The sequence below is a fragment of the Canis lupus genome, chromosome 21 (assembly GCF_048164855.1).
Source record: "Canis lupus baileyi chromosome 21, mCanLup2.hap1, whole genome shotgun sequence".
NCBI classification, from domain to species: Eukaryota; Metazoa; Chordata; class Mammalia; order Carnivora; family Canidae; genus Canis; species Canis lupus.
This window is the reverse complement of record NC_132858.1, coordinates 4,684,621-4,701,184: the sequence shown is the minus strand read 5'-3', so window position 1 is coordinate 4,701,184 and position 16,564 is coordinate 4,684,621. Positions and strand designations below refer to the sequence as shown.

Sequence of the window (16,564 nt, the reverse complement as noted above, 5' to 3'; positions counted from 1 at the left end):
AACTTCATGAAGATTTATTCAGAATTCTATAAAATCGTATCACCAATGTAACTGCCACATATCATCTGAGTCACCAACATAATACACCTGTATTAGTCTCTATTTATAAGTCTCATATTCACAGAGGAAAAACTATGTGTACTTGACAGCTATAGTTTCCGATGTGCCATGCCATTTACAAATGTCTTGAGAATTCACATACAGAAATATATATTGTATTACAAAGAGCCTCCTTTTGTTTTTCCTCATATTGCAGTTAGGATTTATAGACATGTTGGTAAAGTTTTATAATCTGGGAATTTCTATTTTTTTAAGATTTTATTTATTTATTCATGAGAGACACACACACAGAGAGAGAGAGAGGCAGAGATACAGGCAGAGAGAGAAGCAGACTCCATGCAGGGAGCCCAATGCGGGACTCGATCCTGGGACTCCAGGATCATGCCATGGGCCAAAGGCAGGCGCTCAACCGCTAAGCCACCCAGGGATCCCCATAATCTGGGAATTTCATTTCAAGATAGAAAAGGGGCCATAAAATATTTTATTATGTATTTTTAAATATTTAATATTTTATTTAAATTCAACATATAGTATATGCCAACACATAGTATAACACCCAGTATTCATCTCATCAAGTAGGGCCATAAATTCTAATTCCTGAATTTAATAACTGTTCTTTTATATAACTCACATTATCTAAATCTCAAATTAAGTAATATACTTACCTAAAATTTTAAAAAATTATGAAAAAGAAAAACCCAGGTAGCATTCTAAGAGCAATTATCTAAATATATCTATCATAAACTTGATCTACACATCGTGAACAGAACAAGAGAGAAATGAATCCAAACTACAAGACCATAAGCCCTTTTCCTTTTAAATCAGTAAGATCCACTTTGGCATTCACAAGCAAAGGGCTCCATTATTTTCCTGCTCTCTTTCAAAAATAACTCCACCTTCAAGATTATACAAATTAGATCATTCTGCAGCAGGATTCCTCCTTGCAGAGCAACTCCTAGGAAGCATAGACATGCTGTCTGCTGTAGCAAACTACTCATTTAAAAAAAAAAACAAAAAAAAAAAAAAAAAACCAGAAAAACCCACAAAAAAACAAAAAACCCACAGGTTTTTGACTTTTCAGTTTCTTTCACAAAGAAACCTATGTGCTATAGGTATTAATTGCTTCTACAACAGATTTCCCTCATTAAAACAAATAAACAGGGATCAGAGGATATACTAGACCAAACAAATATGACAGCAGAATAATCAGGGATGTTGAGACTCAGCTACCTCAATAGCTTCATCATGGCCTACAGCACACACACACCCAAAAATTAATCTAGATTATTAACACAATCAGTTGCCAACATATAGATTATTCATTCCATCACCTAGTAAATTCCCAAGGAAATTTATTCCCAATTAATTACAAATGGCAAAAGTGGAAACCAACTCCTTCAAGAATCTTGAGTTCTGTTATACAGATCTCATTTTTACATAACATCACTTAAGATAAAATAATGACAGTAACAATTTTTTTGTAAAAACCAGAAAAATGACACAAGGAAGTTAAACGAAATTTTCAAGTCATCTTCGGGACACCTGGGTGGCTCAGTGGTTGAGCACCTGCCTTCGGCCCAAGGCGTGATCCTGGAGTCCCAGGATAAAACCCCACATTGGGCTCCCTCCATGCGGCCTGCTTCTCTCTCTGCCTATGTCTCTGCCTCTCTCTCTCTCTGTGTGTCTCTCATGAATAAATAAATAAAATATTTAAAAAAAATGTTTCAAGTCATCCTTGAATCCTTTTGCTCTGTCATATCCCAAGTACAATCCATAAACAAATCCGTTAGTTTTGAAAATATACCTAGAATCTGATGAATTCTCTTCTTTTCCACCTCTACCACCCTTTTCCAAGTCAGTATTAGTTCCCACGACATCATCCAACACTCCTACTTGGACTCCCTGCTTCCATCCTACTCTTCTTTACAAGCTATTCTATACACAGTAGCCAGTTGGTATTTTAATAGGAAAGTTATTATCATGCCTCTTCTCTGGCTCAAAATCCCTAATGGCTTCCCATCTCACTCAATGTCAAAGCTAAGTCTTACAATGACCTACAAGATCTGGGTCCTCTTTGCTTCTGTGACTTTCTCTCCCATTACTCAATCCTCATTCATTTGGCTCCAGCCTACTGGCCTTCTAGATGTTCCTGGAACGTACCAGTACTTCCTATTGTTTCCTCTACTGGCTTGGCTAAATCTATGCTCCACAAGGATTGATCCCCTTCTCTGAGGTCTTGCAGACCATCTTATTCAAAACTGTAACTCTCTCTGCTTTACTTATCTACCCTTCCTACCTTATTTTTTCCCCACCTGACAAACTCATTTCCTCATTCATTTGCTAATGGTCTGCTGCCCATCTGGCCCTAGAAGGTAGCCTCCATAAGAGCCAGGATTTTATCTCTTTTATTGACTGTTCTCTCCTCGGTGTCTAAAATGGTGACCAGCTTATGATGTATACACTCAACAGCTATTTGCTGACTAAATGACTACTAGGTAGAGAAAGAGTTAAAGAGACTTATCCAAATCCACATGATGAAGTAAAGCCAAATAAGAAACCAAATTCTAAAGTCAAAACATTTTTGGCATACAGTTTTAAAGAAATTATAGCAATTTGCTGACTTTTTTCCTGCAGATATATTATAAGAATAGGAGGAAATACCTGAATGAGCATCAAACAAAACAAAGCAAAACAAAACAAAACCCAAATAGAGCCATCACTCCAAACAGTCTTTTTTCTAAAAATGTTTTCTTAGATGGACACAAATTAGATGAAGCCTCATCAACTGAGACATGGCATTCATTCATCAGTGAGGCTACTTTAGAACCAGGCCCTTCCTGAACATAAGTAAACATATCACCTGGCCTAAGTCCAAAGCATGCCAAACTAATTTTATGCCAAATCTTGGTTTAGGAAATCATATCCCATTTCTTAATTTTTTTTTTTTAAGTTTTTTATTTATTTATGATAGGCACACAGTGAGAGAGAGAGAGAGGCAGAGACACAGGCAGAGGGAGAAGCAGGCTCCATGCACCGGGAGCCCGACGTGGGATTCGATCCCGGGTCTCCAGGATCGCGCCCTGGGCCAAAGGCAGGCGCCAAACCGCTGCGCCACCCAGGGATCCCTCATATCCCATTTCTAGACCAAATTCATTTCTCCAGTGAAAGGATACTTCCTTTTTCTCCATGGAGAGAAAAGCTAACTGAAAAGATTAAGGAGTAATATTTAATAGTATTATAGCTATCCTTTTTTATGTTTTTTTTAAAAGGGAAGATAGAGGGGATTATCTACAAGTAATAAAAACAAAGCGATAATGATATTACATGCAGTTAATGAACAATTCTCCCCATTAAAAGCAAGGGCATAAACAATTTATTGCACATTTTGGTGGCAAAGAGGAAATACAATTAAATCCATTAATAGCTACAAGAGGTTTTATGCTCCCAGAGGACCTTGGTTTCTAGAGTTGCTTATTCATTTTCATCCACAGCAAAAATGGTGCATGGCAGAAATGACAAATGCTGTAGACTACTTACCATGTATTTTAGTTTTGAGGAGACAATTTTATTAAACAATAGACTTAAGATAGATTACACTGCTACATTCCTTGGATGTGAGCTAAAAGTGCCAAACAAAAAACCTACTTGTGAAGACAATGTAAATGATGACTAATGTAAATCAGGTCTATCACGGGTCAACAAATATTATACCATATCATACTCACAGCTTCACTGACATTACCCAAAGATGTTATGGTAATGATTTCTATGAATACAGATGCTCAAACATTTTACAAACATTTTGTTTCTCTCCATAACAAATCAGCAAGGGAAAAAAAAGTATATTCACTTTTAAAAAAATGAAAAAAGGGACTTGCCTACAGGTAATCAAAACAAATTTAACCAAGCAATATATATTGGGCTTTTTTTTACTAATCCGTAATTCTCCAAAACAAATGTAAAATTTCACTTGCATCGCAAACTGTATCTTCAATAGGGTTTTTGATTCCCCAAGACTTTAGAAGATTAAACTCCTACCCAAACTCACCACCAATCCCATCCTTGGCGTGTACCAACCCAGACCAAGAAGTAGGTGAAATGTTTCTTCCTTGTTCCTAAAACATAGCTGTGAATCTCATGTATTCAGATGATATTGTCCATTACTCTTAGCCTTCATTTCCCCAACCCATTCATTCTTAACATATTTGATTACGTGGTTTAGCCCACATTCTATTTTAGGCAATAAAGCAGAAAGAAGGTATATTGATAGCAATAGGGAGAAATAAAGGCAAAAAAAGCAAACAAATGAGTTTAAGAATAATACAACACATACCAGTCTACACTCTTCATTTCAAGCCCTGATGTTCACCATGAGGATCCCATTCATGATTATCCACACTCGAGAAATTGTTTTACATATTCTTAAGGAAGAACCAGAAACATGTGAATGTATTTGTAGATTCCCAACTAAAATGAATCAGGGGTGTCTAGGTGGCTCAGTCAGTTAAGCGTCCAACTCTTGATTTCAGCTCAGGTCATGATCTCAGGGTTAGGAGATGGAGCCCAGGGGGCTCCATGGTCAGCTGGGAGTCTGCTTGAGATTCTTTCTCTCTCTCTCTCTCCCTCCCTCCCTCTGTCCCTATCCCCTCCTTTCTCTCCTTCTCTAAAAGTAATAATAATAAAATAAAATGGGACAGTACAGTCTTGGTGTTTATTGAAGGAGAAAATTAACACACACACACACACACACACACACACAGATCCAAATGTTTAGTGATAGGCCTTAAAAGTATTATCAGGTTTCTCCTATAAAAGTAAAATAGAATTTTCTATAGTTTGAGACATAAAAGGAAAGCTTAAGGAGATAAGAGAAAAATATCAACTCCATTTAAACACTCATTTTCTTAGGAGTCACTTAGCTTTTATTGGTAATAAATGGCTAGCTGTAAACTGGTTTAGTTGCTCTTCTGGCTGTCAAACCAGAGCTAAAGAAGTCAGCAGGTAGAATAGGGAAGCTGTCAAGTCAAATTGGCTCAAAACAAAGTTGTGGTTTGTAGGCGGGGCCTGCACCATCTCTTCCGTTCATATAAGCTGGCAGAATGTAGAAACAGGATCCTGATCCAGCCACTGCTTCAGAAAACCAAAATATTTTATTTTGACTTTAAGCTTGGAGTTTGGCAGGATCTGTCTAAAATGAACCCAAGACCTTATGATGGTCCCACTGAGGAAATCATAGTATCGACTAGGTTGCCCTGACTCTAGAAAGCAAGCAGTTTTTAAAGGGGTATCAGGGAAAGACAAAGACGCTGGAGTAGCAGTAAGGATAGCCATTGCCAATAGTAATAGTAGTAACAGTTATTATTTTTAAGTGTTATCTATGTGCCATGTAAGCATTTACTTATATTAGTCTCATTAATCCTCATAATTAATGAGGGGTAGGGACAATTATTAGGCCCATTTAGTGGATGAAAAAATTAAAGCATAAGAGAGGTTAAATAAAAAAAAAAGGGGGGGGGGAGAGAGAGAGGTTAAATAATTTGCCCAAATCACTAAATGGTAAACTACAGAATCAGGATTAAAATCCTGGCTAACAACAACAACAACAAAATCCTGGCTAACTGGCTCTAGAACTAGCAGTTATAGCCATTTTGCTATTTCTTGCTATCTATAATTTGGTAATAGAGAAATATTCTGTAATTCCAAATGGCAAAGTATAAACATTAAATATTATTATTTGTCAACTATGAGAACCAGCCAGGGCTTGAGGAACACCAAATTTAAACAGAGAAATCATTCTGGTGTCAGATAATTATGAGTCATGAGACAAATCCCAGCCCACCTACCTCTAAACCGTGTAGCCTTATAAAATGCCTTCACCTCACTGGGCCTTGATTTCCCTCTCTGGGAAAAGGATCTTAGTACTTGCCTCTGATAGTTATTGTGACACAGTAAATGCTCAATTGGTCTGGTTCATTTTATTCAGGCATCAGCTCAAATGTCACTTCATCAGACACCTTCTCTGATCATTCTACCCAAAAAAGCCCTTCCACCAACATTCTCAATTGCTTTATTTATTATGCTTTATTTTTCATTATGGCATTCACTCATTACCTATTTTTACAAATATAATTACCTAGTTATTATCTGTCTCCCTCCACCTAAATGTATACTCTAGGAGAGACTGAATTTTATCAACTTGTTTGCTGCTGTTTCTCCAGCACCTACAGCAGGGCTTGGCACATAGAAATACTCAATAAGGATTTGTTGAGTAAAAGAATTGTGTATAACAAATATCCATTCAATAAACATTATAAATGTATTTGACAAATGTATTTCTTGAGCACTTATAAAGTAACTATTACATGAACAGGATTATTCCAGATGATAGTAAAACTAGTTGTGAAATTTTATAAACTCTCAGAATGTAACAGGCAGGTAAGGGTAGCTTTCTACCCTTAGGTGGTAGATTAACTAAGACTTGAATGATACTCACAAGCCAGCCACATGATGATGTGGGGACAAAGCATCCCAGGTGCAAGTCCAAAAGCCCAAAGGCAGAGGTGACCACAGCAAGGCCCAGCTTGCCAGAGCCAAGTGAGCACAGTGGAAAATGACAGAAGATAAGGTCAAAGACACAGGAAGGGGTCACATCTTGAAGTCTTTCATAAGGCATGAAAAGGGGTTTTATTCTAAGTATGATGAAAAGTTATTTGATAGTGTGACTTATCTTCACCCACTAGAATATATATTTTATGAGATCAAGGAGACCAGCTGGTCTATAAACATTTGCTAAATGAATGAATTGGGAAGATTATAAAGAATGGAGTGACATAATCTGATTTTCTTTTGAAACATGACCCTGAACTCCTACTAGTAGTTACGCTCTGGGAGGAAACTAGAGTGGCAAAAGATGGGTAGAATCACAAACAGTAGAGTGCAATGTGGTTTGAGAGGTACCGTAATACAGAGAAACGGAAGGATAAAGCTGCTCTGTAAACCTTGAAGCTGTTTGGTGTTTTTAAACAGGAGACAAGAAAAAGTCAATGAGGAGGGAACAAAATAAATGACAATTGATGTCCTAAGCCTTTTGTGTTTTCTATACTATTAAAAAAACTGCTATAAAGAATCTCTATCTCAGCTATGAAAGAAAAGAGGAACAAAAAGAAAACTCAAGATAGATGAGTGTGAGATGATGTGTGTGTCTGCCTCTCTCTCTCTCTCTGTGACTATCATAAATTAAAAAAAAATTAAAAAAAATAAAGATTTTATTCATTCATTCATGAGAAACACACAGAGAGACAGGCAGAGACACAGGCAGAGAGAGAAGCAGGCTCCATGCAGGGAGCCTGATGTGGGACTCGATCCCGAGACCCCAGGATCATGCCCTGGGCCAAAGGCAGGTGCTAAACCACTGAGCCACCCAGGGATCCCCAGGAAGAACAGAATTCAGGGTCAGAAAAATATGTGAAGCCACAACTAAACTCAGAGATTTTCACCTTGACTATATCTTAAAACACTTTACTATCTAAAAGAATCTACATAAATATTAAACAAATAAATAAACATGCCATTTTCAATACTACCTTGTCAACCATTCACCATGAGGGAAACATCATCTAGAACATTCCCCATTCACTGTATTTACTATCAATAAAACTCTAGAACCAAGAAAGGAAGGTAATGAGTGGAGTAAAACTTAAGACCCCCCCCCATATCTTCATGTGTTCGATATGTATTTTTTTACAGCTCTATTGCAATACAAAATTTGTGAAGAGTATACTCCTTTAAGGTATACAATCGAGTAGAGCTGATTGTATTTTTAAATATATATTTCTAAAACAACATTTACTGGTCTGTTCTGTAATGCATGTTTATTATAAAAAGTTTAGAAATCACCACAAAAAACATGGACAAAAATTAGTATCACATATAATCTAGCCATCTAAAAGCCATTTTAGAATTAATGTCTCCAGACAGTTTTTTCAATAGGTATTGACTAAGACCTAAACCTGGGAAACAAATGGCAGGCAGGCACCTGGAAGCAAATTCCCTACAGGAAAAAGTAGGCAGGTTAAAAAATAAAAACACTTAAAGGAGAAAGACTAATAGAAGAAAACTAACAGGTTCTTTAAATAGTGAAGAAAAGGGACATTTTTAAAACAATCTGGAAGGGCAGCCCCGGTGGCGCAGCGGTTTAGCGCCGCCTGCAGCCCAGGGCGTGATCCTGGAGACCCTGGGTCGAGTCCCATGTCAGGCTCTCTATATGATGCCTACTGCTTCTCCCTCTGCCTGTGTCTCTGCCTCTCTCTCTCTCTCTGTCTCTATGAATAAATAAATAAAATCTTTAAAAAAATAAAATAAATAAAACAATCTGGAAGAGGGGCACCTGGGTGGCTCAATCCATGAAGCATCTACCTTAGGCTCAGGTCATGATCCCAGGATCCTGGGATTCAGCTCCACAACCAGCTCCTTGCACATCATTTACTGGCCTTCTCTACTGGTCTTCTACTCTACTTCTCAATCCAAGGTAGAGCCATTGTCTTCATCACAGTCATCAGCTCCCTGCACAGCGGGGAGTCTGTTTCTCCCTCTCCCTCTGCCCTTCAGGCATGTTGTATGCACTCTCCCATACTCGGTCACTCTGTCTCAAATAAAATCTTTTTTAAAAATAAAATAATCTGGAAGAGGATAAAAGTATTCAGTTTAATTAAATAAATAAGGAGAAACCACAGATATTACTACTAGAAATACCATGGTTAGGCAATTTTCTCTTTAAAATATCTAATGTTATCTAACAGAACTTTCTGTAGTCCTGAAAACATTCTAGATCTGCCTTGTCTAATATGGAAGCCACTAACCACATGTGACTAGTGTGACTGACACAACATGTGGCTAATAAAACTGAGAATTTTAAATTTTATTCAATTTTAATTAATCTTAAAAAGCCACATGCAACTAGTGGTTACTCTATCAGCACAACTTTTAAGATAAAACGGCTTATGATGTTAAGATTTAATTGAATGTCAAATGGAATGCTTTCACAAACTGTTTTCTGAAAGCTGTATAAGGTAAGTAAATATTCATCATCATTCTGGCCTTCTCTACTGTTCTTCTACTCTACTTTCTATCCAAGGTAGAGGCCAAGTATAGGTGTAAGCAGCTCCCTGAACTGTGACTGCAGATCTTCTCTGGTTTGTAATACGGTAAAAGGGAATGCAGATCCAGCGGGGTTTCTAACCAGACAACTGCCCTGTGAATGGCAGGAAGAGGAAAATACTCTAGAGTTAGTGTCTAGTCATAAATATCTTGATTCTCTAAACCCATCAGAAGCTATGCTGGGGACACCTGGGTGGCTCATCTGCTCAGGGCTCAGGGGTCCGGAGATCAAATTCCTCATCAGGCTCACTGTGGGGAGCCTGTTTCTCCCTGTGCCTATCTCTTTGTGTTTCTCTCATGAATAAATAAAAAAATAAAATCTTAAAAAAAAAATAATAGAAGAGGCTATGTTGGTTATTCTTCCAACTAGGCCTAGAGAAGGAAAGATTCTATCCATGCATGCCAATCTAAAACCAAACCACCTCACTCAATCCAGCCCAAGGGGCCTCTGAAAGACATTCTAAGACCAACTTCAAACTCTCTTTTCTCAAGAGCCCTAATACCACTCCGAAGCCACACTGAAAAAAGACCAACTCTTATAAGCATTCCCACAGCTACCTTGGATGCGTAAAGTACTCCCAGAAAGTGATGCTACAGTGCAAGCCAAGCCAGCTCCAAATTTCAGAGGATGCATTAAACCTTCAAGTCCAGGCCGAAACAGGACAAGCTTCCTGGGTTGAAGCAGTGAAAAGACACAGCCCATATTCTTATTTGTACCTCCCTCATGCACACTGAGGCAAACATTCACAGTAACAGTAGCAGCTTATTGGCTCAGTTAAAAGAAATTGGAAAACCAGTTTAAAAAGAAATCTCATAACCACTAATGTGCCCAAAAGATCTGTAAATCAATACATGTAAAACGGACTCTGAAAGTCATTCTCTTTCTGACTTAAGGAATCTGAGCTTCCACGGGGACAATGGATAATATTACCTGATAGGATATTCTATTACAATACTCACAATGTGAAACTCATCTTCTGAGATATGCTTTTAAGACTTTTAATCCTAGGGAAATAATAGAAATTTCACTAGGTCTCTCTTATTTGATCAATTTCACTTACTTCATATCTATCATTTAAAAAGTACTTTCTCTTACAGATCTATAGGTCCTATTTTATATTTATTTCACCCACATTTTAGAATGAATGGCAAGTAAAAGTATTCCCGATCAATGAATAAAAACAAACCTAAGGTGTGGAAGTGTTTGCCTTGGCATAAAATAAGAATACAAGAGTAATATATCCTGGCTTGCCTAATGCTTTTGTGGTTAGAGGGGCAACTGTCCCTAAGTGTCTTGATGAAAGTCACACTTCTACCGCAGACTAGTCATGCCAACTTAGCCATGGCCACCTCCTTTGGTTCTAACAGTTTTATCCAAAAAGGCCTAACTTTAGTATTCAATTAAAAAAATAAAATGTGGCCTAAAGAAAAACGCAACTGATAACTCCTGAACTCTTTCCCTAAGTGCACATACAGATAAAGATATGCAAATGTGCTCTATACTCAAAGACAAATGTGATACAGTTTGTGAGTGATATAGCAGAGCACATTTGATCTCCCAAAAACTGGCTTTATGCCACTGGGGAGATTTTGTACACCCGTGAAATTTAATAATTTTTTTGCCTCTCCTACTAAAGTAACTCAAAAAGAGAAAAGAACATCAGGGAAAAGCACCAAAGAGAAGGGGTCAACGATGAGACTCTAAAACTCACGACGCCTGGGTGGCTCAGCAGTTAAGCCTTTGGCTCAGGGCATGGTCCCATTGTCCTGGGATTGAGTCCCACATAGGGCTTCCCTCAAGGAGCCTGCTTCTCCCTCTGCCTCTCTGTTTCTCATGAATAAATAAATAAAATCTTAAAAAAAAAAAAACCTCTTCCCAAAACAAAAACAAAAACAAAAACAAAAAACCCTCTTCCCTTAACATCAAGCAACATGCCACCTGCCTATAAGGTTGCCATCCCACTAACCAATACATGGGCCATAGTTGAGAGAAACTAAGTACATGAGCCCTTAGTACAGGGAGAAAACAATGTCAATTTCTAAAGCTGTGAATTTCATGAACTATAAAGACCTACCAGCTTGTAACAGAATCTTAAAAGCCAACTGTATTTCCCAGTGATTACCTCTAGAGAGTGAAAACAGAAACAATGCTGGGGCTTTTTCCTTTAAAATTTTCATCTTTCTTTATAGCTTGAATTTTTTTTAATAATAAATTTATTTTTTATTGGTGTTCAATTTGCCAACATACAGAATAACACCCAGTGCTCATCCCGTCGTCAAGTGTCCCCCCTCAGTGCCCGCCACCCAGTTACCCCCACCTCCCTGCCCTCCTCCCCTTCCACCACCCCTAGTTCGTTTCCCAGAGTCTTCCATGTTCTGTCTCCCTTTCTGATATTTCCTACCCATTTCTTCTCCTTTCCCCTCTATTCCCTTTCACTATTATTTATATTCCCCAAATGAATGAGACCATATAATGTTTGTCCTTCTCCAATTGACTTATTTCACTCAGCATAATACCCTCCAGTTCCAACCACGTCGAAGCAAATGCTGGTTATTTGTCATTTCTAATGGCTGAGTAATATTCCATTGTATACATAAACCACATCTTCTTTATCCATTCATCTTTCGATGGACACCGAGGCTCCTTCCATAGTTTGGCTATTGCGGACATTGTTGCTAGAAACATCGGGGTGCAGGTGTCCCGGCGTTTCACTGTATCTGTATCTTTGGGGTAAATCCCCAGCAGTGCAATTGCTGGGTCGTAGGGCAGGTCTATTTTTAACTCTTTGAGGAACCTCCACACAGTTTTCCAGAGTGGCTGCACCATTTCACATTCCCACCAACAGTGTAAGAGGGTTCCCTTTTCTCCGCATCCTCTCCAACATTTGTGGTTTCCTGCCTTAATTTTCGCCATTCTCACTGGTGTGAGGTGGTATCTCACTGTGGTTTTGATTTGTATTACCCTGATGGCAAGTGATACAGAGCATTTTCTCATGTTATAGCTTGAATTTTAATCACGGACATGTATTAATCTTTTAATTTAAAAAAATGCTGGGGGCAGCCCCAGTGGCACAGCGGTTTGGCACTGCCTGCAGCTCAGAGCCTGATCCTGGAGTCCCAGGATCAAGTCCCACGTCGGGCTCCCTGCATGGAGCCTGCTTCTCCCTCTGCCTGTGTCTCTGCCTCTCTCCTCTCTCTCTCTCTTTCTCTCTCTCTGAATAAATAAATAAAATCTTAAAAAAAGATAAAATAAATAAAAAATAAAAAAAATAAATAAATGGTAAAAATATCAATGAATAAAACAATTTAGTTATTTTAAAGCCAACTACAGGTACTCTCTTCAACCATAAAAGGTTTTATTTTATTTTATTTTTTTAATTTTTATTTATTTATGATAGTCACAGAGAGAGAGGCAGAGACATAGGCAGAGGGAGAAGCAGGCTCCATGCACCGGGAGCCTGACGTGGGATTCGATCCCGGGTCTCCAGGATCGCGCCCTGGGCCAAAGGCAGGCACCAAACCGCTGCGCCACCCAGGGATCCCCATAAAAGGTTTTATGTATATATGTATAAATATATATATATATAATGTAAATAAATATAAATATATAAATATATATTAGATGTATAAATATATATTTATATATTTATATTTATTTACATTTTTATATATTATATATATAAATGTTTTATATATATATAAAGCCTTAAATCCACAATCATGTTTACATTTCTTAAGTGCACACATCTTACATGTTTGCATCTCATTTAAGTTACATGAGACAAGAATGTTAATCCTAGGCTATATACAGAATGCTGTATACAGAATGCACATTGCCAATATATTCTAAACAACATGAACAAGTAAACAAGGAGACCTCAAATTAACCAGATGACTCTAGTAATTGGAAAGGCCAATAGCAGGACATTTTCTCCCCACAGGGTGTTATTTTCTGTCCTGCAGATAAAACAGCATGCTCCAAAGAACACAAGTGTTCCACAAGGAGCTGAGAGGTACAAGGGTGATAGCTGAAAAATAAAGTCAGAGCAGGACAGCTGACAATTTCAAGCACCGGTTACTAGACATAACTGCATGTTCCCCACAGGTGAAAACAACAAGCCAACCTAAGCCTTTCACACCAAGTCAGGATAATAATTACCAATTTACTCAGGATAGTGGGCTGTTTCTTGGGCTAAAAATTTATTACACGGACTTTTCAGTGACCAGTAGAGGCAGACCAAAACACCAACAGTCATCAGTGATTTTATTTACCTCCCTCTGTTACACAGCAGTTTCTTCCCAGTTGGCTCAATGCTTTTTCAATCTAACAAGCTAGAGAAGGCAGTTGTCCAAATGTCACCAAACATAGCAATAGACATGAAGGAAGAATGGAGAGCCTGTAATACTAACACTGGACTAATGTAGGAAGGGGCACAATGCTTATGTTAGAATACTTCAGCTATAGATGGACCTACCTAGAAAGAAAGAAGCCTCCTAAGGACCATTAGACACTAAACTCCTACTTGAGTTTGGTGTTGTGTGTGGTAGGGCACTGGCCAAAGCAAACTAAGTGCCTTCTGATTACTCTAAAGGAAAGACAAAGAAAAAAGTGTACTCAGTGAAGTGAATGCTGAAACAAAAAGGACATGAAGAGAAAGGGGGGGGGGGGGCGGGGCATGAGCGGAAAACAATTTAGCATTATCTAAAAAAGTTTCAGATGTATACTCTGCAAACAGCAATTCCACCCCTACATATAAAGACAACCAAAAGAAACTTTTGCAAGGAACACCAGGAGTCCTGGACAAAAATATTTACAGCATTACTGTTTCTGTTAACAAACAAGAAACAACTCAAATGTTCTCCAAAAGGAGAATTATGATTTATTCATACAATGAAATTCTATCCATTAGTGAAAATATTTAAAGTAGAGCTACTATACCCCACTGATGAGTCTCACAAGCTTAACGCTCAGTTAAAACACATTAACACAACTGAATTAATTCACAGAACACATACAGTATGGCGGCACTTACATAAACTTCAAAAACACTCTAAACTAAAAAATATTGTTTAAAGATGCACGCATGCAATAAAACTATTTTTAAAAGACAAGGGAAATAATAAACACACAATTCAGGACAGTGTTTACCTTTGTGGGGGGAAGTAGAAGATATGGTCAGGAAGGGGCATCCTGAAGGTTTCAACATAACTTATAATGCTCTATTTCTTAAGATGAGTCAAGTATAGAATTATATTTTTCATCATTTTGTAAAATACCCTATCTAGGAGATAACTCTGTGTGTGTGTGTATATAATTTTGTATGCAAGAAATGATTCAAAATAAAGGGAAGAGGAAATAAATAGAGTTGAGGCTGGAACCAGACAATACTTCCTAACCCCCACTTATACATCCAACTACCCAAGGCTGGGCTAATAGAATAAGGAGTCCAAAACTCTAAGGCAACAAACAGAATCAGTTCACTTTAAAGGTGAGGAAAAGATCACCTCCAGGCACTTTTCTGGACTTACTAGGTGAAACCAGTTCCACAGTGTCTGTCCAACGGGTAAACTGTAAGACACTGTATCCTGTCCCCAAAGAGTTGGAGAAAGACTGCTTTGCCAATACAGAAACAGAAAACATCACAAACTCAGGCATATTTTACCAATGAAAGGAAAGTCCCCAGAGGGTTCCAAAAGACAGAAAAATGGACTGAATTTAGGAACAAGGCAGTAATTTTAAGAAGCCCTCCATGGCTAAGAGAATTTGTGACTAGCTACTGGGGAGGAACGGGGTGGGGGATGAAAAATACACTTAAAGACACACTAAATAGGACTTTTACAAGAGCAAAGGCCAGGAGAGAATGTGTGTAACCTGAAGCACACATCAACGTGTGCCTGTTGAAGACTAACGAGAAGCCTCAAGGGTTACTATACGGGCTTTACCTGGCAGAAGACGACAACCAAGTTTGGCACACGCTGAGTATATTGAGAAATAATAATATCAAAAGACATCTACACCACAACTATGTAACATATGTACAGCCCACGGGCGCCAACGAAGCAGGGAAAAGAGTCTGTGACATTCGCAGGGAAACTGACCGTCAGGAAGGCCAGATTCGGTCAGATCGAGGAGAGGAGAGAAGGCCCCAGGCTGAGAGTCCAGAAGGCCCCAATCCGGGAGGGGAAGAGGGTGGTCCGGGCCGAGGCAGAAGGTGGGGCTGACAGGAGAGGGCGGGGTCCCCGCAGGAAGGAGCCAGGCCGAACAGCCAGGGGGAATCCGGGGAGGGGACGCTCCCCTGGGCACTGAGACCCGGAGGAATGAGAAGGCGGGGGGGGCCTGTCACAGACCCGGCCCTGCGGCCCGGCGGGCCCAATCCCCCCCCCCGCCCGCCCGCCGCTCACCTGGGCACGCAGCTGGACGAGCTCCGATCCACCTCCCAGGTGGCGTACAGGTTCATCTGCACTGGGGCGGGGGTGCGGCCTGGCCCCGGGCCGCCGGGAGGCGCGGAGCCGGAGGCCACCGCGACGGCCATGGAGGTGGAGGTGGACGAGGACGAGGAGGAGGCGGCCGCCGCCGAGGTGGACGAGGACGACGACGAGGTGGCCTGGGCCAGCTTGGGGGGCGTCGGCTGCTGAGGCGTCGGCTGCTGCGGCGGCTGCTGCTGTTGCGGGGACTGGGCGACCCCTGAGCCCCGCTGGCCGCTGCCGCCCCCGGCGACTCCAGGACCACCGCCCGCCCCTCCGCGTTCAGCCATGGCCGGGCCAGGGGAAGGGGGCGCGGGGGTTACGGGGATCCGGGCGACGCCAAGGGGACGCCCAGGCTTCTCCCACCGCGGCGGCGAGGGCTCAACTCGTCTCCTCAGCCCGCCCGCCCGAGCGCGCGAGCGAGCCAGCGAGAGGCTGCACGCACGCGCGGGGCCTCTCGGCGCGCGGTCCTCGCGCTCGCCCGCCGCTGCCTGTTGCGGCTCGCGCCGCCGAGACACTGGGTGGGCGTGTCCGCGGGGGCGGGGAGCTCCGGCTGGCGCGGCCCCACCCGACACCGAGGGGCGGGGCCCGGGCTCGCGCTCGCGCCCCTGGCGAGCCCGTGGGCGCGCTCCCCTCGCTCCCCTCGCTCCCTGGGAGGAGGGTCCTCCACCCGGCGGATCCCGGCCGGACCCTGCCCTCACATCCCAGGCTGGGCCGCAGGCAGCGCGCCCGGTTCTCCCCTCCCCCGTAGTCCTCACGGCAGCAATAGCCAGGCCGGCGGAAACTCCGCTTTTCCGGGGCGCGGCCCCGGCCAGGAGAGGGCTGCCGCGGGAGCGCGCCTCAGGACCCTCGGGTCCCCAGAACCGAGGCGAAACTCGCGTCG

At 41.0% G+C, this 16,564-nt stretch overlaps 1 protein-coding gene across 2 annotated transcripts in view; it reads right to left on the bottom strand.

Annotated features, from left to right (window-relative positions):
* Window positions 1–16,194, bottom strand: part of KLC2 (kinesin light chain 2) — a 158,971-nt gene extending 142,777 nt beyond the window's left edge. For both annotated transcript variants that reach the window (XM_072789973.1, XM_072789974.1), the window contains exon 1: window positions 15,619–16,194. In XM_072789973.1, coding sequence (XP_072646074.1) covers window positions 15,619–15,971 — 353 coding nt within the window. In that variant the 5' untranslated portion in view covers window positions 15,972–16,194. The remainder of the gene's footprint in view (window positions 1–15,618) is intronic.
* Window positions 16,195–16,564: the final 370 nt, after the last annotated feature.